At 42.5% G+C, this 23,797-nt stretch overlaps 1 protein-coding gene across 1 annotated transcript in view; it reads left to right on the top strand.

Annotated features, from left to right (window-relative positions):
• Positions 1-23,797, top strand: part of LOC128643985 (cytochrome P450 3A9) — a 607,001-nt gene that overhangs the window by 253,169 nt on the left and 330,035 nt on the right. Inside the window, exons 4-7 of the mRNA XM_053696752.1 lie at positions 2,984-3,036; positions 4,229-4,328; positions 4,437-4,550; positions 4,961-5,049. Coding sequence (XP_053552727.1) covers positions 2,984-3,036; positions 4,229-4,328; positions 4,437-4,550; positions 4,961-5,049 — 356 coding nt within the window. The remainder of the gene's footprint in view (positions 1-2,983; positions 3,037-4,228; positions 4,329-4,436; positions 4,551-4,960; positions 5,050-23,797) is intronic.

Below are 23,797 nucleotides of genomic sequence, written 5' to 3'. Positions count from 1 at the left end.
TGTGTGATGTCTGTACATGGTGTGTGTTGTCTGTACATAGTGTGTGTGTCAGTGTTTAATGTCTGTACATAGTGTGTGTCAGTGTGCGATGTCTGTACATAGTGTGTGTCAGTGTGTGTTGTCTATACATAGTGTGTGTCAGTGTGGGATGTCTGTACATAGTGTGTGTTGTCTGTACGTAGTGTGTGTCAGTGTGTGATGTCTGTACATAGTGTGTGTCAGTGTGTGATGTCTGTACATAGTGTGTGTCAGTGTGTAATGTCTGTACATAATGTGTGTCAGTGTGTAATGTCTGTACATAGTTTGTGTTGTCTGTACATAGTGTGCGTCAGTGTGTGTTGTCTGTACATAGTGTGTGTCAGTGTGTGTTGTCTGTAGATAGTGTTGTCTATACATAGTGTGTGTCAGTGTGGGATGTCTGTACATAGTGTGTGTTGTCTGTACGTAGTGTGTGTCAGTGTGTGATGTCTGTACATAGTGTGTGATGTCTGTACATAGTGTGTGATGCCTGTACATAGTGTGTGTCAGTGTTTGATGCCTGTACATAGTGTGTGTCAGTGTGTGATGCCTGTACATAGTGTGTGTCAGTGTGTGATGTATGTACATAGTGTGTGTCAGTGTGTAATGTATGTACATAGTGTGTGTCAGTGTTTAATGTCTGTACATAGTGTGTGTCAGTGTGTGATGTCTGTGCATAGTGTGTCAGTGTGTGATGTCTGTACATAGTGTGTGTCAGTGTGTGATGTCTGTACATAGTGTGTGTCAGTGTGTGATGTCTGTACATGGTGTGTGTTGTCTGTACATAGTGTGTGTCAGTGTTTAATGTCTGTACATAGTGTGTGTCAGTGTGTGATGTCTGTACATAGTGTGCGTTGTCTGTACATAGTGTGTCTCAGTGTGCGTTGTCTGTACATAGTGTGTCTCAGTGTGTGTTGTCTGTACATAGTGTTTGTCAGTGTGTGATGTCTGTACATAGTGTGTGTAATGTCTGTACATAGTGTGTGTCAGTGTGTGATGTCTGTACATAGTGTGTGTCAGTGTGTGTTGTCTGTACATAGTGTGTGTCAGTGTGTGTTGTCTGTACATAGTGTGTGTCAGTGTGTGATGTCTGTACATAGTGTGTGTCAGTGTGTGATGTCTGTACATAGTGTGTGTTGTCTGTACATAATGTGTGTCAGTGTTTAATGTCTGTACATAGTGTGTGTCAGTGTGTGATGTCTGTACATAGTGTGTGTCAGTGTGTGATGTCTGTACATAGTGTGTGTTGTCTGTACATAGTGTGTGTCAGTGTTTAATGTCTGTACATAGTGTGTGTCAGTGTGTGTTGTCTATACATAGTGTGTGTCAGTGTGGGATGTCTGTACATAGTGTGTGTTGTCTGTACGTAGTGTGTGTCAGTGTGTGATGTCTGTACATAGTGTGTGTCAGTGTGTAATGTCTGTACATAGTGTGTGTCAGTGTGTAATGTCTGTACATAGTGTGTGTTGTCTGTACATAGTGTGCGTCAGTGTGTGTTGTCTGTACATAGTGTGTGTCAGTGTGTGTTGTCTGTACATAGTGTTGTCTATACATAGTGTGTGTCAGTGTGGGATGTCTGTACATAGTGTGTGTTGTCTGTACGTAGTGTGTGTCAGTGTGTGATGTCTGTACATAGTGTGTGATGTCTGTACATAGTGTGTGATGCCTGTACATAGTGTGTGTCAGTGTGTGATGCCTGTACATAGTGTGTGTCAGTGTGTGATGCCTGTACATAGTGTGTGTCAGTGTGTGATGTATGTACATAGTGTGTGTCAGTGTGTAATGTATGTACATAGTGTGTGTCAGTGTTTAATGTCTGTACATAGTGTGTGTCAGTGTGTGATGTCTGTGCATAGTGTGTGTCAGTGTGTGATGTCTGTACATAGTGTGTGTCAGTGTGTGATGTCTGTACATGGTGTGTGTTGTCTGTACATAGTGTGTGTCAGTGTTTAATGTCTGTACATAGTGTGTGTCAGTGTGTGATGTCTGTACATAGTGTGCGTTGTCTGTACATAGTGTGTCTCAGTGTGCGTTGTCTGTACATAGTGTGTCTCAGTGTGTGTTGTCTGTACATAGTGTTTGTCAGTGTGTGATGTCTGTACATAGTGTGTGTAATGTCTGTACATAGTGTGTGTCAGTGTGTGATGTCTCTACATAGTGTGTGTCAGTGTGTGTTGTCTGTACATAGTGTGTGTCAGTGTGTGTTGTCTGTACATAGTGTGTGTCAGTGTGTGATGTCTGTACATAGTGTGTGTCAGTGTGTGATGTCTGTACATAGTGTGTGTTGTCTGTACATAATGTGTGTCAGTGTTTAATGTCTGTACATAGTGTGTGTCAGTGTGTGATGTCTGTACATAGTGTGTGTCAGTGTGTGATGTCTGTACATAGTGTGTGTTGTCTGTACATAGTGTGTGTCAGTGTTTAATGTCTTTACATAGTGTGTGTCAGTGTGTGATGTCTGTACATAGTGTGTGTTGTCTGTACATAGTGTGCGTCAGTGTGTGATGTCTGTACATAGTGTGTGTTGTCTGTACATAGTGTGTGTCAGTGTTTAATGTCTGTACATAGTGTGTGTCAGTGTGTGATGTCTGTACATAGTGTGTGATGTCTGTACATAGTGTGTGTCAGTGTGTGATGTCTGTACATAGTGTGTGTTGTCTGTACATAGTGTGTGTCAGTGTGTGATGTCTGTACATAGTGTGTGTCAGTGTGTAATGTCTGTACATAGTGTGTCAGTGTGTGATGTCTGTACATAGTGTGTATCAGTGTGTGATGCCTGTACATAGTGCGTAATGTCTGTACATATTGTGTGCATTTGTGCCTGTGGGGGGTGTGATGAGTGTGCATATTGTGTCATTGTGTTGTGTATCAATATTATGTACAGTAAGAGATGATACAAATATGTCCTTTTCCCTCTAATCACTTTTGTATCTCTAATGTCTTGTTGTTGTGTGTCTGTTTATAGGGTGTTGTGCAATTTGATATGGAATGCTTCAGGAAATATGGGAAGCTTTGGGGGTGAGTATGAAGTGACAAGGCCTTAAGGTAATATAGCAGGGAATGGGGCGCCTCTAGCAGCAAATATTACACAATGGACTTATTAGGATGCAAAGGGCCTGTAGTAATAGCTTCCATTGATATATCTAGTTAGACAGAAGAGCCTCTACCTCCATAACAGCTGCAACACCTAGGAAACAGCTGGTATAATTATTTGTCTCACTAGATAGAATGCGGACCGTCTGAGAAACCTCACAAATAGTAACATGGGGCCGGCCGCTGGCATTCTAGGGAGTCTTTTAGGTGTGGTCTCATTTTCACTTGATTCTGGCATGCGGAAATCCTAAATATATGATGGACAAATAAAGAGTCTCATCTCGCTACTTCTAAGCAAACAGGGTTGTCTTGTTTTTGTATAACATTTATCTTCAGCTGTTTAGGTTTTCTGTTTAGCATATTTTGTAGTGAACTGTTTTATAGCGCAGGTTATTATGTTTGTATTTGTTTCGCAATGTGACACTGCAACTCGTCCTATGCATTGAAAACTTAAAAGGACATCAAACACCTGTTGCTTTTCTGTAAAACAGAGCTTGTGCTACACTCATTGGAGAAGCCAAAAAGCAAATCCCACAGCTGGTTTCGGCAGTTTGCAGCAGCTTGAAAACCTAGGTTACAGTTTTGTTTTTGGCCTTTCTAGAGAGCGCTGTGCAAGCACAGTTTTACTTGAGATGTTTAAAAGAACATTGAATGCTAAATGCATCTCATGCACCTCCCTCTAATTGTAGGTTCAGTCATTTTGGCATTTAAGACTCCAGGTATTTGAAGTAGAGTTCATGCCCGTGTGCAAACAATGTAGTGAGAGATAGATATCAATATGGTGGCACTCATGACTAGAGGGAGGTGCTTATAAAATGTATTTAGTGTTAAAGTGAAGGTCAATTTTCATGTGAAAGTGTCGGTTTTTTTAAAAAACTATTAAAAACAGGGGCACTTTCATTCATGAAAATTGACATAGCACCATATTTTAAAAATACTTACCTTGTTCTTCTGAAATGCCGGATCACCGTTCTGAAATGATGCATTTTTGCAGCAAGATATTGGTTTCATTGACACATTTTATTGCCTCGAGGCCAATATCTCTGCTCCTATTTCCTGTAAGTACGCGAGACACACAATGACGTACACACCAGAAGTGCGTATTTGTTTTTTGCAGGCTTTATGACGGCAGAGTCCCAGTGCTTGCGGTATTGGATCCAGCTATCATTAAAACCATTCTGGTGAAAGAATGTTACACAAACTTCACAAACAGGCGGGTAAGGTGGTTATGTCATCATACAGGGTGGTGCATGTGTCCATCAGTGGAACTGATGCTACAGCTACATAAGATGCTCATTGGTTCACGTCCTTCTTTTTGCCTGTAGAGTTTTGGTCTAAACGGTCCTCTAAGCTCGGCTATCACTATAGCTCAGGATGAGCAATGGAAGAGAATACGCACTGTGTTGTCGCCCACATTTACAAGTGGGAAACTCAAGGAGGTAAGTGCTCCCACAGTTACTGCAATAGCGAGGGGAGCCCACAATAAAGATGTTCAATTCCTTTTAATGGCACTGAGCTAACTCTAACTATCCTAGGGTCTTAATTCAATATGCATTAAACTGGTTTCCATAAAAAGTAACATCTCAAGCCTTTTTATGGTGCATGAGTGGAGAATAACACCACAAAACTGCTGGAACAAACAAAATGTAATAAAGCTAATACAACAGGGGAAATATTCCAACTCCAATACTAGAAACCATAATGTTATGTATTTCTTCATTATACTAAAGGGTTAGCTTTATTAATAATATGATTGTAAATACCATATTTCCCAGGTGAGATAAGATGGCTTGGTCTCTTTAGAGAGCACAATTCCCGGCACAAAAAAATGGTGGCTTTTGTTTTTCAGATGTTTCCCATAATGAAGGACTACTCCAATATTCTTGTGAAGAACATACAGGACTACGTGGAAAATGACAAGCCATGTACCATGAAAGAGTGAGTGATGACAAATCTAATATCACGTTAAAGTGAAGGTAAACTTTGATGAATGATAGTCCATTTTAAAAAAATACTATTACAAACAGGGGCACTTTCATTCATCAAAGTTTACAAAGCAGCCGTTTTGATTAATCCGGCTTCCTCCAATCACGGCTTTCCCCCAGGGTAGTCATTGCCTGAGGCCATGCAGTGATTGGAGGAAGCTGGATTAGTCATTGCTGACGTGTGAAGAGAGGATTTCCAGGAGGGGGAAGCTGCTCTGGCTGTGAAAAGAAAAAGAGGTAAAGTTTTAAAACTTCAAATCAAAACGGTTGCTTTGTAAACTTTGATGAATGAAAGTGCCCCTTGTCATGAGATGCAGGACATATGCAGGACACAGCAATGATGGTACAACTCTATTTTATTACAGAGCACAGAAACATACATCTAGTCAGGTTGATTTCACTAACTAACTACGACACAGACTATCAGACCTAAGCCCCGCCCCCAAACTAGTGACATCCCTTCCTGCTCTCATCACATCTTCCCCCTTTTCAAAGGGCGAAGCATACATTTAAATATAACGAATAACAGGGTATACAAAGAGCATACAACAACATTTTTGAACAGTATATAGCAAATTGGTTACAGAAAAATAAACATTAATTACATCCTGACTGAGACATTGGGGTAGACTACCCTAGTCCACAGTGACAATGAGATTATTCTGCCCATACTTCCGGTCACTATATCGGGCAGGAAGTTTCACCACTCTTCCGCTTGATGTAACTTTGCATGAACTGTCCTCTGATACAGAAGAAGGTGAATAAGAGTCCGCTGGAGTGACACAGCCTAGGGACTTCCGGGGCGGAGCTTAGAGAGTCAGGCAGGCTAGAGCCCGACTCGCTAGCTAAGCGTTTCTATCAAGCCGCAGTGCCGCTATCCTTGCCGGGAAGGAGGACCTATTTCCGAGCGGATACCGAGCCGAGATTCGGCCCATTGGCACAGAAGTCCCTGAGTGGCGTTAGGCCGATTCGCCACGGCCACAGCTTGTGTGTTGGAGCCCTTCCGGTCCACCGGAGAGATACCGTCGAAGGTCCCATTGCGTCTAGAGCCATCAGACAGACGCCACACTAAAGCGAGCCTAATCGCTATAGTCTTCAAGAAAAAGTGCTTTCTACAGAAAAAGAGGTTACAGCTCCAATACTGACCGGTAAAGCTACAATAGCCGCAGGTCCACTAAAGAGGTACAGACGCCATATATAGTGCCGATGTAGCCGGCCACAGTGAAAACCCACGATCTGCTAAATCTAAAGCGGGAGGTCACTCTGCTGTCCGGCTCCCTCGAGGGAGGGGAGAAAGGCCGAGAAATAGCGCCAGACAGTGCACATATCATGTAAGAGACGCAGACGACCCGTAAAGAAATCCCTGCTACCTGCTGCCTACTCCAAGTCGGGTAAATCTTTCTCTGCTCAGAGGTGTGGATGGACTAAAGAGAGGCATCGGACAGGGAGACATTCCAATAAGGAAAAGTTACAACCTGCTGACCTGGACCGGCTCTCCTTACTTTACCGCTGGGAAGTGGTAACTCTATTGCTCCGCATTTAGCTAACGGTACATAAGAAGAAATCCTCGTTACCAGCTGTCTACCTTAAGCCCGTTAAGCCTTCCCCCCGTTTGAACTGGGGCCGGATCAAAGAGAGACACCGGGCAGGGAGACATCTCGTCAAGGAAAGCTATAATTTGCCGGCCTGGCCCGGCTCCTCTTACCTTATCACGAGGTAGTGCTCATATTGTTACTTTCCAATCGGCTGGCTGTGCAGGAGTGCCATTCACCTCTTCTGACACGACGCTATCAGTTGGACCTTACTTACCCTTACTACAAAAGAAGAAGTTCCTGTTCTATCTTGGGCTACGCAAGTATCTGAGCCATTCTGGCCTTTATTACGATTTTGTCTTTCTGAAATTTTCAGCATAAACTGAATTGACTCTAGCTCACTTTTTCCCTGTACATTGGGTTGCTATCATCAATGACTTTTGTTTTTTTTCTCTTTTCTGCATTTTTTATTCTATTTCTTTTTTTTTTTTTTCTTGTTAGATATCTGAAGGCAAAAAATCATATAAAAATCATGTTTATAATCATATCGTTTTCATAGAAAATGCTCATAATACAATAGAAGTTTTGTACAGGTGTTAAACCGATTGCACTGTTCTTATCTGAGGTACTTAGTAATCTTGGTACAGAAACTAATAATATATATAAGTTTGTAACTGGGAGTGTTAGCAGCTGCTGTCCGGGTCTTGTATCCCGGGGTATTTGTTCATTTGTTCTTCCTGGTTCTTATCTATCTATGATTTATCCTCTGACCTATAAGGATAATTAATATATTGCTGATATACATGTTGTAGAATCTGTTATCAATCGACAGATAAAGTTTTCTCAAAGGTACCAGACATATTGTGGCTTTGAAACTGAAAATACACATATTTGTCACAACATAAGCAGTATTACCACTCTGTCACTCATATTATTTGTATATTCTCCCACTGCCACTTAGAAGTCCAGAGCTGTCAGTCGAGTAGTTACTGAGGAGACTTAGCAAAATCCGTTGCTCCCCCGTTGTATGTTGTCATCTAACTCTTGCAGGCTTTAAAAAACACTTCACTATTTAAAAAAAAAAAAAAAAAAAAAAAAAAAAAAAAAAGGAAGGAAATACACTTAAATTTTTTTTCTTATTGGTCTAGATATATAATATTATCTTTTTTTGTTTTAAACATTTTCTGATATCACCCCCCCTATTTAGGGTATTACACGTTTTCTTATTAATTTTTAGGCACAATAACACTAAGAATCACTCACTTAATGGAAAAATTTGTCACCCAGGTGAAACACAATTCACCCATAATGCCTGCCAAAACTAAGGACAAAAAAAATAAACTAATGGAGGTTAGTTCAGACTCCTCCCTAGAAACCCAGATAAACCCTCTCGATACACAATTATTGATAACACAGCTAAGTCAATTGTTTATACCCCAATTTGATGTTATCAAAAAAGACCTATCAAATATTACATCAAGGCTGGAGGTAATCTCCTCAGAAGTGAAACAGTTCGCTTCTAGAATCACTGAGGCTGAAACCAGAATTTCAGACTTAGAAGATCTGGTAAACACACAAGAAAATATATTACAAAAACAAGATGACAAAATCTGTAATTTACAAAATCGCCTGGAGGATCTGGAAGATCGCTCCAGGCGTAATAATATTAGAATTGTCGGTTTACCCGATACCTCAGAATTTGAGGACCTGCTGCACTTTTCCTCAACAGTCCTCCCACAAGCTTTAGGGTTCCCCCCCCACCTTCTCCCCCTGTCAATAGAAAGAGCCCATCGAATAGGCCCCAGAAGGGTCAATCAAGATGGATCACCTAGAAATAGAATCTGTATCTTTAAAACCCTTAGATTTCAGGATAAACTTCAAATCCTCAAACTATTTAAAAAACTAGAAACATTCACTATAGCAAGCAAGAAGATTCTGTTATTTCAGGATTTTTCTAATGAAACCGCTCTCAAGAGAAAAAGTATGGCCCCCTTCTGTACCCAATTGATTAATAAAGGAGAAAATGCACGGATGGTTTATCCTGCAAGGATTATAATATTGAAGGAAGGTAACAGGATATCTCTTGGCTCTGTAGAAGAAGCGCAGAAATATCTTTCAGATGGCTCCTAATGCAAATTTTAAGTTCAGTATTTTATTTGTTCTGTTTTTTTTTTTTTTTTTCTCCCTTCTCTCCTCTCTCTCCTTCTTTTCCTCTCTCTCTCCCTCCCCCTATCCCCCCCCCCATCCTATAGTTACCAGCTGTTGGTATATATATGTGTGAATTCAAATATTCCTATTTTAGTTGATGGCCACTACAGGATTTAACCTAGTTGAGGAATTTAAGCTCCTTTCCTGGAATGTAGGAGGAATAACCTCAGTAATAAAACGTAAAACAGTTATTCAAAGACTGGGGAAATTAAACCCTTCAATTGTTTTCCTACAAGAAACCCACCTTAAAGATGTTGAAATATCTAAACTTCAGTCTAAATGGGTTGGGGAAGTCATAGCAACCCCCTGCGCCTCTAGAAAAAATGGAGTTGCAATTTTAATTAATAAAAACTTGACTTATAAGATTTTGAACATAGAAAGGGACCCAGAAGCTAGATTTCTCTTAGTACAAATTCAAATCCATGAGGCCAGAATATTTTTATGCAATATATATGCTCCTAACAAATTTTCATCCAAATTTTGGAAATTAATCCAGTCTAAACTATTTCCCCATATTAACCAAAATGTTATAGTCGGGGGTGATTTTAATATGTCTCTATCTACTGATCTTGATAGATTTGACACTAGAAACAAACAAGAATATGATCGGCAAGCTAAATACTTCAGATCCTTTTGTAATAAGATGAAACTTGTCGATATTTGGAGAATTAAAAATCCCGACTCTCGGAAATTCACTTGTGAATCCAAAACGTATAGGACATTTTCGAGAATCGATTATATTTTAATATCTGAATCTTTATCTATATTTAGGTTAACCCCCCAGATACACGATATTGCCATATCGGACCATGCTAGTATATCGATCCTGTTTCCCTCTCTGAGTCAACATAAGAGTAATAATTTCACGTTCTATTTCCCTAAATATTTGTACAATAACCCCAGATTTAAGATCTGGCTGAGACAAACCTGGAGAGAATACTGTGAAAACAACATAACCTATATTAATAAAATAGAGATTTTTTGGGAAACTGCTAAAGCAGTCATAAGAGGAGAGATAAAGGCTTATTTAAGTACCATAAAAAAGAAATCGGCCGCACAAGAGACACTATTAGCAAACCGAATCAAAATTGCCTATGAAAGGTATAATAGTCTGCGTAATGATCAAAATTGGAAAAAATATATTGAAGCTAGGCAGGAAAGGGACATTGTAATAAAGCAAAAAATTCGAGAGGTAGAAACAAGAAATAATCTTCTTTTTAAAGGCTTTCATGGCTGTTCCGCTAAATTCCTAGCCAAATTAACCAGAAATAGGAAAAAGAAAAATTATATTTTGGCTATAAAGTCAGGGATCCAAAGATACTCGGACCCGAATAAAATTGTTAGTTTTTTCCATACTTACTATCAACAATTATATACTGGAATAGAACCAGATACAATCCAAGAAGATAGGTTTTGGTCCAGGATTAACCTTCCGAAAATGTTAGACACAGACATAGCAATATTAAATGCCCCTATAACCCAAGAGGAAATTAGAAAAGCTATAACCAAGACTAAATTAAATAAGGCAGCGGGTCCCGATGGTATTCCAGCTGAATTCTTCAAAATTTTGTCGGAGGAAATAGTAGAGTCTCTGGAAAAACTTTTTAATAATTATTTCACTAATGATCAACCAATTTCAAAAAATTTTACTGCTGCAAATATTTCCCTAATCCTTAAAAAAGATAAAGACCCGGAAGACCCTGCGTCTTACAGACCTATATCTGTCCTTAATACAGATTACAAAATATTAACTTCAATCATAGCTTCCAGGCTCTCGATTTCTTTCGATAAAATAATACACCCCGACCAAACAGGCTTTATGAGTTCTAGGAATTCCTCAAAAAGTATCCGCAAAGTTCTAACATGTATAGATTACATGTATAATACTGATCCAACACAACTTACACAAGCGAAACAAGATAAAGCCCTAATTAGCCTCGACGCCGAAAAAGCGTTTGACGCAATCGCTTGGAATCACCTATTTAGAGCGCTCGAACAATTTGGCTTTAGAAATCAATTTATCCGATTCATACACAATATCTATAGAAACCCAATCTCATATCTTTTAGTTAACTCTAATGTCTCTCCTGCGTTGACATTAGGTAGAGGTACTAGGCAAGGCTGCCCTCTCTCGCCATTTCTTTTCAATATAGCTCTCGAACCATTAGCAATTTGGCTTAGAGACATTATTAGCGGTATTAGAATTGGCCCACAAGTTTTAAAACTTCTAATCTACGCAGATGATTTACTGATATTTATAGGAGATCCTGTCCAAGAAATTCCTGCTCTCTTAAATTGCCTAAGTACTTTTAGCTCATTTTCAGGTTATAAAATCAACTCAAAAAAAAGTGAACTAATGTGGATTAAAAAGGATAGCCGTGCTAAGTTTAACTTCCCGTTCCAAATATCGGAAACACTTAAATATTTAGGCATTTATATTCATCCCAATCCCAATTGCTGGTATAAGTTAAATTTCCCTCCTCTGATAAAGAAAATTCAAACTGATCTAGAAAATTGGACTTCTCTACCTATATCGATATCAGCGCGTGTTAGCCTTATTAAGACAATCGTATTTCCTCGGTTATTATACCCACTTCAGAACCTACCTTTACTGATCCCTGCGACAGACCAACATAAATTATATTCTCTCTTCTCCAGATTTATCTGGAAAAATAAGAAACCACGTATTGCACTAAAAAAACTAATGAACTCACTTGATTCCGCGGGACTAGCGTTGCCAAATATACAATATTATAATATCGCCTGCTTAGCCAAAATCGCCATAGACTGGTTAGCGGACACAAATATTTTTTCATGTTCGATAATGGAAAATTATATGATAACTCCCTTTTCTGTTAAAGCTAGTTTGCATTGTCCAGCAAAGGAGTTACCCTATAATATCAAGGGATTGATAACTATAAATAACATTATTAGAGCTTGGCAGAAATTTTGCTCAATTACTGGTGTTGATTACTCTTTTTCCGAATTACTCCCAATAATTGGAATGGTTGATTTTTCCCCTGGTTATTCTCAGGTAACCTTTAAGAAATGGGCGGATAAAGGACTCATTAATTTATATCAAATTTTCCACGAGGATGGCTATATATGTTCATTTGAGTCTCTTGTTACGCAATTTGACCTCTCCAGACAGGATATGTTTGCTTATTTTCAGATAAGACACTATCTCAACAAACATAATTGGGAGCTGGATCGATGCCTAGCATGGTCTGATATCAAAAAATGTATTCTGAAATACAAAACGGGATCAACTTCAATTTCTCTCATGTATGACATTATGCTCAATAAGCAGAATCTACTCAGTCTTAATGATATCTCTGCTTCATGGTCACAAGATTGTCCAAACTTGGAAGATGGAGAATTAAAGGATAGTTGTACTTTAGTAAACAAATGTCAAATTCCATCCAGCTGGAAAGAGTCTCACTTTAAAATCATAAATAGGTCATATATAACACCTGTTAGGCTGGCAAAAATGTATAGCTCACAATCTGCTAAATGCCCCCGATGTACATATTTCAAGGCAGACCTTTTACACATGTTTTACTATTGTCCAAAATTAAAACAATTGTGGAACAAACTTTCCTTCTGGTTAAAAATACACTATGCCACTGTAGTCTCATTTAACTCAGAAAATATCATCTTTCTAAATATCCATGTCAATGATTCTCCTCTGAGATCAAAAACCCTAGTATCCATTATTATGTCTATTAGACATCTCATCACAAAAAATTGGAAATCAAAGTATGTACCCTCCTTTGCTATGGTTACGCAAGAGATACAGAATCAAATAATTTTTGAATCTTTTCACCTTAAATCCTCTAATGAAAAAAAAATAAAAAAGTTCATTTTGGACTGGTTACCCATAATTAAGTCCTATACCTTATCCATCCAAAAACGTATCTTATTCCCATTTTTAAGCTCAGATAGTTTCGCAGATTTTGTATTGCATGGTGAATTTCCGGCTTCATGGATTTCCAGTTACAGGGAATAGGAGTGCTATGAACCAAGATAACGATCATTCACAATGATGGCTTCGGCGCTGACTGAGGGGGGAGGGGGTGGGGGGGGGGGGAGGGGGGGCGGGGGAGAGAGGAGGAATTTAATTTACCTTTTCTTTTTTTTTTTTTTTTTCTTTTTTTTCTCTCTGATAGGGAAACTGAACTAAGTAAGAGGTAAAAAACTATTTTTCTTTTCTTCAGATTCATCAAGTTAAAATGATGAGCTCTAGACTGTTAAGTTATTTACTTTTTGGGTCCTTATGGCTTAAGTGTATTAAGCTAAGATGATATTTATGTATTATAAACCTCAATTGTGCCCTAATGGCTATTATTGCTTGAGTTAGTCTACACTATTTGAGTTATGATACTATGTCTAGTCATCTTTTATTCTTGCAATATTAAGTGTAGTTTTTTTTCATTTAAAGACGACTGAAAGACATAGGTTACTAAGTTCAGCTCATTAATATAATAATATAAACGGTCAATGTATGTCAATATTATGTGTATGACATTAACTCTTTTTTTTTTCCTCTTTTGTATTTAATGTACATATATTTGTATCTTTATCAAACCTGCCATTTTGCCCTGTGTGGCATATTTTTATTTGAGATTTGTTTTTGTCTTTTCTGTTTTTTTATTTTCAATAAAAGAAAAAATTACTTTAAAAAAAAAAAAGAGTCCGCTGGAGGCAAAGACATATCCCCGCTGTGATCTTGCTGAGGGGAAGGCACCTCTCTTAGAACAGGGGATCCCACCGGCGGTGGTACTGAGGCATCCAGTTCCAGACTCTCAGGTACAGGCTGAAGATGTCTTCGGTTACGGCGTGTAACCGTCCCTCCATCAGTAAGGACTGCGTAAGACCTTGGTGCTGGAGAGCGTCCAATTACCGTAGCAGGCTTCTTCCATTTCTTCTCATCATCCAGTTTAATTCTGACACTTTGCCCCGCATTTAGTTCCTGTAAGGGCCTGACAAAATGTCTCCTGTCGTAGAAAAAACAATAGCCCTTTTTGGCCTCTTCATCCCTCCTAAGGACTTTGTCCCAAGGAACAGAGCCAGTCAGCTTGAAGACACCCACTGAGGGTAAAGTGGTGTGAATCTGGCATCCTAGCATCATCTGTGCCGGGCTGAACCCGGTGGCTTGAATGGGCATCACCCTGTATGACAAGAGGGCTAGGTACGGCTCAGATTGCTTTAAAATGAACTTTGTTGTTTGAACTGCCCTTTCAGCCATTCCGTTGGCCTCCGGGTAATGTGGACTTGATGTGGAATGTACAAAGTCAAATTCCCTGCTGAAAGCACTGAACTCTGTAGAAGCGAACTGCATGTCATTATCACTCACCAGCTCCATCGGAATGCCCCACCGGGCGAACAAGCTCTTCAGACGAATGATAACGGCTTGACTTGTGATATCATTCAAAAGGTGCAAATACCTGGAATAGTAGTCGATCACTGTTACGGTACCAACCGGATACCAAGGGTTAATACCAGATGAACAATGTCCTGCATAGGGAATCAGCAATTCACAACCCCAATCAGTTTCCCCCTCAACATGAGACCAGGCTCCACATTTCAGGTTTAAAACAGAATGTCATTTATTAAAGGCTAAATGCCTAATATTTATACAGGTTTGACCCCAGATGGGGGAGTTGAAAGACTCTTGTACATTAGATAAAAGGGGAAGACGCCCTTTGACATGATACAATAGAATACCTTGCTCAAGCTGATAACAACTTAAACACAAGACACACACTTGGATTTCCTTATCACTGAGGCGTCTGCTCTCTAGATGTGATTGAACAATGGAATGTTTATCACTAACTTTAATGACAGTAAACAATAGCTGAGGCCAGCAAACCTGTCTTTTAGAAAACAGCTTCTCAAAGCTACACAAGGTCAATTCTTTTAGTTCTGACCACAGGGTCTGTCACATAGCTCCCCCCTTGTGGAACACTCCGGCAGACCCGGCTTGACCCTTTGGTGGGTCAACCTGGGGATGACCGGACTAGGAGGTGGTAGGCATGTCAGTTTGCCAGGACAATCCATCTGTATTCCCGTTATGAGAGAGAATTCCTGTCCATACAAACAAGGGTTCAACTTCCTCAGTGCCCAGACTAGGGCTAAACAGTCCTTCAAAATACCATCAGCTTCTTTACGAGTTTTCTGTACCTGCTCTTTATAGGTATCCACAATCCCTTCATACTGACATAGGGTGCCCTTGAGTTGCTGCACCTCACTATGAGCCAGCGTCAGCTTCTCCTCCAGTGTCACTAAGTTTGTCTTTAATGTTTCATGTCCCACTCTCAAGCTGGTGTTTTCTGCAGTCTGTCGGTGCAGCTTGTCTAGCAGAGATTCATGTTCTAAACATGCTTTTTCCTCTGCACTACTCTTCTCCTTCATCAGCGCATTGTAACGGGACTTCCACGTATCAATAGTAGATAGAGATTTACTGAGCTCAGCGTCCTGGGGCTTAGCAGCAGGTGGGTCAGTCTCTGCTGCACGGATCTGGGCACGGGTAGTCACAGGGTTAACATTAGCGGGACCCATAGGAGCGTAGGCAGAAACAAGGGGGGCCAAGTTATTTCCAAGGAGAACATCAGCGGGTAAATCCTTCATGACCCCCACATTCACAGGTCTAGCGCCCACTCCCCAATCCAAATGTACCCTGGCAACAGGTAGGCGGAACACAGCACCCCCTGCTACCCTCACAGTCACAGTGTCTCCAGTGTGCTGTTTCTCAGACACCAAGTTCTTTTGAAGCAAGGTCGTGGTAGCACCAGTATCCCGTAGACCACTGACCTCCTTCCCATTCACTTTAACCAGTTGCCGGTTATTCCGGCGGGCAGTTTGCACAAGGTCTGCTTCATGTAGGATGCCCCAGCATTCTTGCGCCTCTACGTAGCGGGCCGCAGGCTGAGGGTTACGTGGGATTCCGCCGGCGGGTCTTCTCCAGGACTGTGTTTGGTTCGCTGCATTTAGGGGACACTCTGGTCTTTTGTGCCCAAGTTGCTTACATCCAAAGCACCGAATAGGCTGTGAGTAGCCCCGTGAATTGAACCGGGCTCTCTGAGGGTAGTTCGTGGCCAGAGGCCGTGTGGTATAGCGGTGCGCCGGGGGTTGGTAACTGGCAGCTGCTGGGGTGACTGGGGGTCTGTACTCCAATCTAGCAGAGGGCTTAGTGGTAGCAGTGTCCAGTTTGCAGGCATCCGTATACTCATCTGCCAGGCGAGCAGCTTCATGCAGGGTGGAGGGTTTACGGTCCCGAACCCACTCTCTAACTCCTGCTGATAACTTGTCAAAGCAATGTTCCAACAGGAATAGCTGCAGCACCTCTTCCCCAGATACGGCTTGGCACCCCGCTATCCAGTGAGCTGCTGTGCGGTGCACCTTACATGCCCACTCAACGTAGGAATCACCAGCTAATTTAACAGTGTCTCTGAACCGCCTCCGGTATGCCTCCGGTGTAACCGCTTACCTGGAGAGCAGAGCCTTTTTCACAGTATTATAATCCCCGACTTCCTCATCTGGAATGGCCCAAAAAGCCTCACTGGCCCGGCCGGATAATTTTCCGGACAATATCGTGACCCAGTCCTCTGCGGGCACCTGGTGTAGTGCACATTGCCTCTCAAAATCCGCAAGGTACCCGTCAATCTCTCCTTCTGTTTCCAGGAAGTTTTTAAAAGCGGTAAAATGCACTTTTCTCTTTTCCACTGGGGTTGCGGTGACTTGGGCTGCTGCAGCACCGCTTTGGCGAAGTAGGTTGGCCTCCACAGCTGCTATGACCCGGTCGATAATGTCCGCAGATGGGTTGGGGCCATAATGTGCCAGTCTTATTTTGACCGCCCGGTCAAAGCTTGCTTCTTCGGGGGTTCTGTCTGACATGCTGGGCTCATTGGTTCCTTCGTGCCCTGGTACTCCGTCCATCTCGGTCAGTCTTGTAATAATCTCCCTCTTCCTGAGGTTACTGGTTTGTTGGCCCCGTTGCTCTAGTAGGTCTTTAAGGGTAGCTCTATTTAGCCTTTCATATGGTATTCCCATTCGGTCTGGATGGGTAGTTGCTCCTCTGGGCGATAAGGATTCTCCCGTCGCTTGCCACCAATTGTTACGGTACCAACCGGATACCAAGGGTTAATACCAGATGAACAATGTCCTGCATAGGGAATCAGCAATTCACAACCCCAATCAGTTTCCCCCTCAACATGAGACCAGGCTCCACATTTCAGGTTTAAAACAGAATGTCATTTATTAAAGGCTAGATGCCTAGTATTTATACAGGTTTGACCCCAGATGGGGGGGTTGAAAGACTCTTGTACATTAGATAAAAGGGGAAGACGCCCTTTGACATGATACAATAGAATACCTTGCTCAAGCTGATAACAACTTAAACACAAGACACACACTTGGATTTCCTTATAACTGAGGCGTCTGCTCTCTAGATGTGATTGAACAATGGAATGTTTATCACTATCTTTAATGATAGTAAACAATAGCTGAGGCCAGCAAACCTGTCTTTTAGAAAACAGCTTCTCAAAGCTACACAAGGTCAATTCTTTTAGTTCTGACCACAGGGTCTGTCACAATCACAACAAGAAACTTTTTCCCGTGCAGTTCACACAAATCAGCAGCTATTTTCTGCCACGGCCCCGCAGGCAGTGGAGTAGAAATCAAGGGCTCCCTTCTCTGAGTAGGCCGGCGTTACCGGCAAAAGGCACATTTAGACATGTGATTTGCAATGTCGGAGCTGATCCCAGGCCACCACACAGCTGTAGCTGCCCTTTCTCTGCACTTTGTAATGCCTAAGTGGCCATCGTGAATCCTGTTTAACATCTCCTTCCTCATGCTGACAGGAATAACGATGCGATCTTGGAACAGCACCAACCCCTCCAGCTCTGTGAGCTGCGACCTCTCTGGTAAGAACTTAAAGACATCCTGGCTGCCCGGCTCTCGGGCCAGCCTTCTTTTATGTACTTTATAACCTCTTGCAGATCTGTGTCCAAATATGTCTCTTTCTTTATTTCTTCCAGTTTCCTTGAAGAAATGGACTTTGAGGCCAGAACCGAATCAGCATACACTTTCACATCAGATTCGGTTGAGGATTCTTCAGCAGCAGCCAGCGGGAGCATGGATAGTGTATCTGCCACAATCAGGTGTTTCCCCGGCACATGCACTGCCTGAACATTGAACCTGAGTAGTCTCATTAAAAGTCTCTGGCATCTTAAGGGTGTTTTGTCGATATCATAAGAGTTGATTAGATGGACTAGCGGTTTATGGTCAGTCTCCAGACTAAATTTCTCTAAACCCACTAGATAACGCTGAAAGCACTCACAGGCCCAAACTGCAGCCAGGCACTCTATCAATTTGAGCGTATTTTGACTCAGCAGCCGTCAGTGTGCGGGAACAGTAGGCGATGGGCTGTAGTTTATTTTCATTTAACTGCAGGAGAGCAGCCCCCAACCCATAACTGCTTGCATCAGCACTAACCACAGTCTTTTTGGAAGGGTCGTAGAACCCCAGCACTGGGGCAGACCCCAGCAGGGACTTGACCTGCATAAAAGATTTTTCTTGTGAAGGTCCCCAGACCCAGGCAACGTCTTTCTTTAGCAACTCTGTAATAGGGTGTAGAACTGTTGATAAATCTGGAAGAAACTTGCCCACATCATTTACAAGGCCCAATATCTGTCTCAGCTCATGTACATCAGAAGGACTTTTCATCTGTTCAATAGCACGTATTTTCTCGGGGTCTGGTTTGATGCCATCCCCATTGATAAAATGCCCAAAGTAACATAATTCAGTTTTCCTAATGTGACAGACCCTTCTGTCAGTACTGAAACAGTTAACTTTGTTCAGCTTTAAGAAGCTATTTTCTAAATACCAGGTTGCTGGCATCAGCTATTGTGTACTGTAATTAAGTTTATGTGATAAGCATTCACTGCTAGGTGATAAGAAGGACTGCATTGTTTTCTTGTGTTTAAATTGTTTATCTGCTTAAGTAATGTAATTCTATTGTATCATGTCAAAGGGCGTTTTCCCTCTATCTAAAGTACAATATTCTTTCAACCCCCATCAGGGGTCAGACCTGCATAAATACTGGGCATCTAGCCTTCAATAAATTGCATTCTGTTTTAACCTTCAATGTGGAGCCTGGTCTCATGTTTGAGGGGGGAATTAGCTGGGTTGTGAGTTGCTGATCTCACATTCAGGGCATCTTCCATCTGGTATTAACCCTTGGTATCCTGTTGGTACCGTAACACCTAAAATGACATTTTTCTTTATTTAACTTCAGCCCAGACTCTTTGATAGCCTGCAGCACACAACTTAAACGCTGATCGTGCTCCTCCACTGTAGACCCATACACTAGAATGTCGTCCATGACGACTGCCGTGCCCACGTGGTCACTCAGGAGAGAACTCATTTCCCTTTGAAAGATTTCAGGAGCAGAGGATATCCCAAAGGGGAGTCTGCAGAAGCAAAACCAACCTACCGGTGTGATAAAGGTAGTCAGTTTGCGGCACTTTGAGTCTAAGGGGATCTGCCAAAAGCCGCTAGAAGCGTCTAATGTAGAAAAGAACTTCGCCCCAGCCAACTTTGGAGCTATATCTTCTAATGTCAGCAGCACAAATCTCTCTCTCTTCACTGCCTCATTCAACCTTTTCAGGTCCACACAGATACGCACCTTTCCGTTTTTCTTTGCAACAGGAACAATGGGGGCACACCAATCAGTTGCTTCAACAACCTCTTCAATAACCCCCATAGACTTCATGCGCATAAGCTCCTTCTCCACTTGAGGCATGAGCGGGAACGGAATTCTACGGGGAGTAGAAATACTGTATGGGATTGCGTCACTTTTAAGTGCTATACGGACTGGCTTGCAATTCAGTAGGCCCAATTTGCCAAACATATTTTCGGAGATCTCATTCACTCTGGCCACGAGGTCCAAGTCACAGGCTGCTTTTCTGCTCAATAAATTGCTAACACATTGACCTTGAATAACATGCACCCACACAGTGAATTTCCTTTGCTTGTACTCACAGCTGGCAAGAAATTTCCCCGCACAATCAATGCGGTCACCGGGACTATGGGCATTTGTAGTAACCTTCGCTAGCTGGGGCTGTCGAGGCTGTTTCATAAATGCAGCAAAAGACATTACAGTGATATCTGTTCCTGTGTCAATCTTAAAATCAACTTTGGCTCCCATTACAGTAAAAGTAACCTTCCAATCTTCCTCTGAGCTTGGCCGTTCCACAACAGACCCCACAAAAGACACTTCCTGACCCTCTTAGTCACTATCCACCTGCATCTCCTTAATGTATTCAGTTTTACACACCACTTCAAAATGGCCCATTCTGTTACATTTTCTGCATCTTTTATCTCTGGCCGGGCATATAGCACTCTGATCATGGGCACGGTTGCACCGTGTGCATCGGGCATGCTGCGCCCATCCACCTCTAGGTCTATCCGTTATTTTAGATTTACCGCTCACTGTGCCTTTCACTAGCAGTTTTCCTGAACTGTTGCACGTCATCCACAATACTCTCAGACCTCAGATCAGCACTTTTTTACCAGTTCACTCTGGCGGGCCATCCTAATAGCCCCATCTAATGTTAAATCAGGCTCTAACTGCAGCTTCAGTGAGACTTCAGCATCTGCAATTCCAATAACTATTCTGTCTCTGATTTGCTCTTCTTTAGCAACACCAAACTCACAGAATTCAGCTAGTTCATACAGGCTGCGCACAAATGACTCCACAGATTCTCCCACACGCTGATTACGTTTGTGAAAACAAGCTCTCTCATGAATCACATTTCTTTTGGGCACAAAGTGGGCACTGAGTTTATCCATAACTATATCAAAGTTAAATTCTTCCCCTTCTTGGAAAATAAAAGCATTGAACACTGGCTCCACATCCTTCCCCATAGAGTATAAAAGAGAATTAACTTGTACTTCACCACTGTTATGGTATCAACAGATATCAAGGGTTAATACCAGATGAAAGATGTCCTGAATATGGGATCAGCAACACACAACCCAGCTAATTCCCCCGTCAAACATGAGACCAGGCTCCACATTGAAAGTAAAAACAGAATGCACTTTATTGAGGGCTATATGCCCAGTATTTATGCAGGTTTGAGGCCAGATGGGGGGTTGGCAGTATTGTACATTAGATAGAGGGAAGACGCCCTTTTTCATGATACCATAGAATTACATTACTTAAGCAGATAAACAATTTAAACACAAGAAAACAATGGAGTCCTTCTTATCACCTAGCAGTCTGACTCTGGAGGTGATTAAACAATGTGAACGCTTATCACTAAAACTTAATTACAGTACACAATAGCTGATGCTAGCAAACCTGTCTCAGAAAATAGTTTCTCAAAACTGAACAGAGTTAACCCTTCAAGTACTGACAGAGAGGTCTGTCACACGGCTCCATCCTGGTGGGACACTCCGGCAGACCCGGCTTGACCCTTTGGCGGGTCAACTTGGGGATGACCGGACTAGGAGGTGGTAGGCATGTCAGTTTGCTGGGACAATCCATCTCCATTCCCATTATGAGAGAGAATTCCTGTCCGTATAAATAAGGGTTCAACTTCTTCAGTGCCCAGACCAGGGCTAAACAGTCCTTCAAAATCTCATCGGCTTCTTTACAAGTTTTTTGTACCTGCTCTTTATAGGTATCCACAATCCCTTCATACTGACATAGGGTGACCTTGAGTTGCTGTATCTCACTATGAGCCAGCGTCAGCTTCTCCTCCAGTGTCGCTAAGTTTGTCTTTAATGTTTCATGTTCCACTCTCAAGCTGGTGTTTTCTGCAGTCTGTCAGTGCAGCTTGTCTAGCAGAGATTCCCGTTCTAAACGCGCTTTTTCCTCTGCGCTCCTCTTCTCTCCCGCTAGCACTGTTACGTGATTGTTTAACGTGACCATTTCATCCTCTACTTGACTCTTCTCCTTCATAAGCGCATTGTAACGGGACTTCCACGTATCTATGGCGGATAGAGATTTACTGAGCTCAGCATCCTGGGGCTCAGCAGCAGGTGGGTCAGTCTCTGTGGCACGGGTAGTCACAGGGTTAACATCGGCGGGACCCATGGGAGCGTAGGCAGAAACAAAGGGGGCCAAGTCATTTCCAAGGAGAACATCAGCTGGTAAGTCCTTCATGACCCCCACATTCACATGTCTAGAGCCCACTCCCCAATCCAAATGTACCCGGGCAACAGGTAGGCGGAACACAGCACCCCCTGCTACCCTCACAGCCACAGTGTCTCTGGTGTGCTGGTTCTCAGACACCAAGTTCTTTTGGAGCACGTCATGGTAGCACCAGTATCCCGTAGACCACTGATCTCCTTCCCATTCACTTTAACCAGTTGCCGGTTATTGCGGTGGGCAGCTTGCACGGGGTCTGCTTCATGTAGGATGCCCCAGCATTCTTCCACCTCTACACAGTGGGCCGCAGGCTGAGGGTTACGTGGCATTCCGCCGGCGGGTCTTCTCCAGGACTGTGCTTGGTTCGCTGCGTTTAGGGGACGCTCTGGTCTTTTGTGCCCTAGTTGCTTACATCCAAAGCACCGAATAGGTTGTGAGTAGTCCCATGAGTTGAACCGGGCTCTCTGAGGATAGTTTGTGGCTGGAGGCCGTGTGGTAGAGCGGTGCGCCGGGGGTTGGTACTCCTCTCTGGCAGGGGGCTTAGTGGTAGCAGTGTCCAGTTTGCGGGTATCTGTATACTCATCTGCCAAGCGAGCAGCTTCATGCAGGGTGGAGGGTTTACAGTCCCGAACCCACTCTCGAACTCCTGCGGGTAACTTGTCAAAGCAATGTTCCAACAGGAATTGCTGCAGCACCTCTTCCCCAGATACGGCTTGGCACCCCGCTATCCAGTGAGCTGCTGTGCGATGCACCTTACATGCCCACTCGACGTAGGAATCTCCAGCTAGTTTAACAGTGTCTCTGAACCGCCTCCTGTATGCCTCTGGTGTAACCGCATACCTGGAGAGCAGAGCCTCTTTTACAGCATTATAATCCCCAACTTCCTCATCTGGAATGGCCCGAAAAGCCTCGCTGGCCCGGCCGGATAATATTCCGGATAATATGACCCAGTCCTCTGCGGGCACCTTGTGTAGTGCACATTGCCTCTCAAAATCCGCAAGGTACCCATCAATCTCTCCTTCTGTTTCCAGGAAGTTTTTAAAAGCTGCAAAATTTACTTTTCTCTTTTCCACTGGGGTTGCTGTGACTTGGGCTGCTGCAGCGCCGCTTTGGCGAAGTAGGTTGGCCTCCACAGCTGCTATGACCCGGTCGATAATTTCGGCAGATGGGTTGGGGCCATAATGTGCCAGTCTTATTTTAACCGCCCGATCAAAGCTTGCTTCTTCGGGGGTTCTGTCTGATATGCTGGGCCCATTGGTTCCTTCGGTCCCTGGTACTCCTTCCATCTTGGTCAGTATTGTAATAATCCCCCTCTTCCTGAGGTTACTGGCTTGTGTATTTGCTCTTCTGGGCGATGAGGATCATCCCGTCGCTTGCCACCAATTGTTATGGTATCAACAGATATCAAGGGTTAATACCAGATGAAAGATGTCCTGAATATGGGATCAGCAACACACAACCCAGCTAATTCCCCCCTCAAACATGAGACCAGGCTCCACATTGAAGGTAAAACAGAATACACTTTATTGAGGGCTATATGCCCAGTATTTATGCAGGTTTGAGACCAGATGGGGGGTTGGCAGTATTGTACATTAGATAGAGGGAAGATGCCCTTTTTCATGATACCATAGAATTACATTACTTAAGCAGATAAACAATTTAAACACAAGAAAACAATGGAGTCCTTCTTATCACCTAGCAGTCTGACTCTGGAGGTGATTAAACAATGTGAACGCTTATCACTAAAACTTAATTACAGTACACAATAGCTGATGCTAGCAAACCTGTCTCAGAAAATAGTTTCT

The sequence above is a fragment of the Bombina bombina genome, unplaced genomic scaffold (genome assembly GCF_027579735.1).
Source record: "Bombina bombina isolate aBomBom1 unplaced genomic scaffold, aBomBom1.pri scaffold_78_1, whole genome shotgun sequence".
Classification (NCBI taxonomy): domain Eukaryota; kingdom Metazoa; phylum Chordata; class Amphibia; order Anura; family Bombinatoridae; genus Bombina; species Bombina bombina.
The sequence above is the reverse complement of the archived record's forward strand: the minus strand, read 5'-3'. Positions and strand labels throughout refer to the sequence as shown.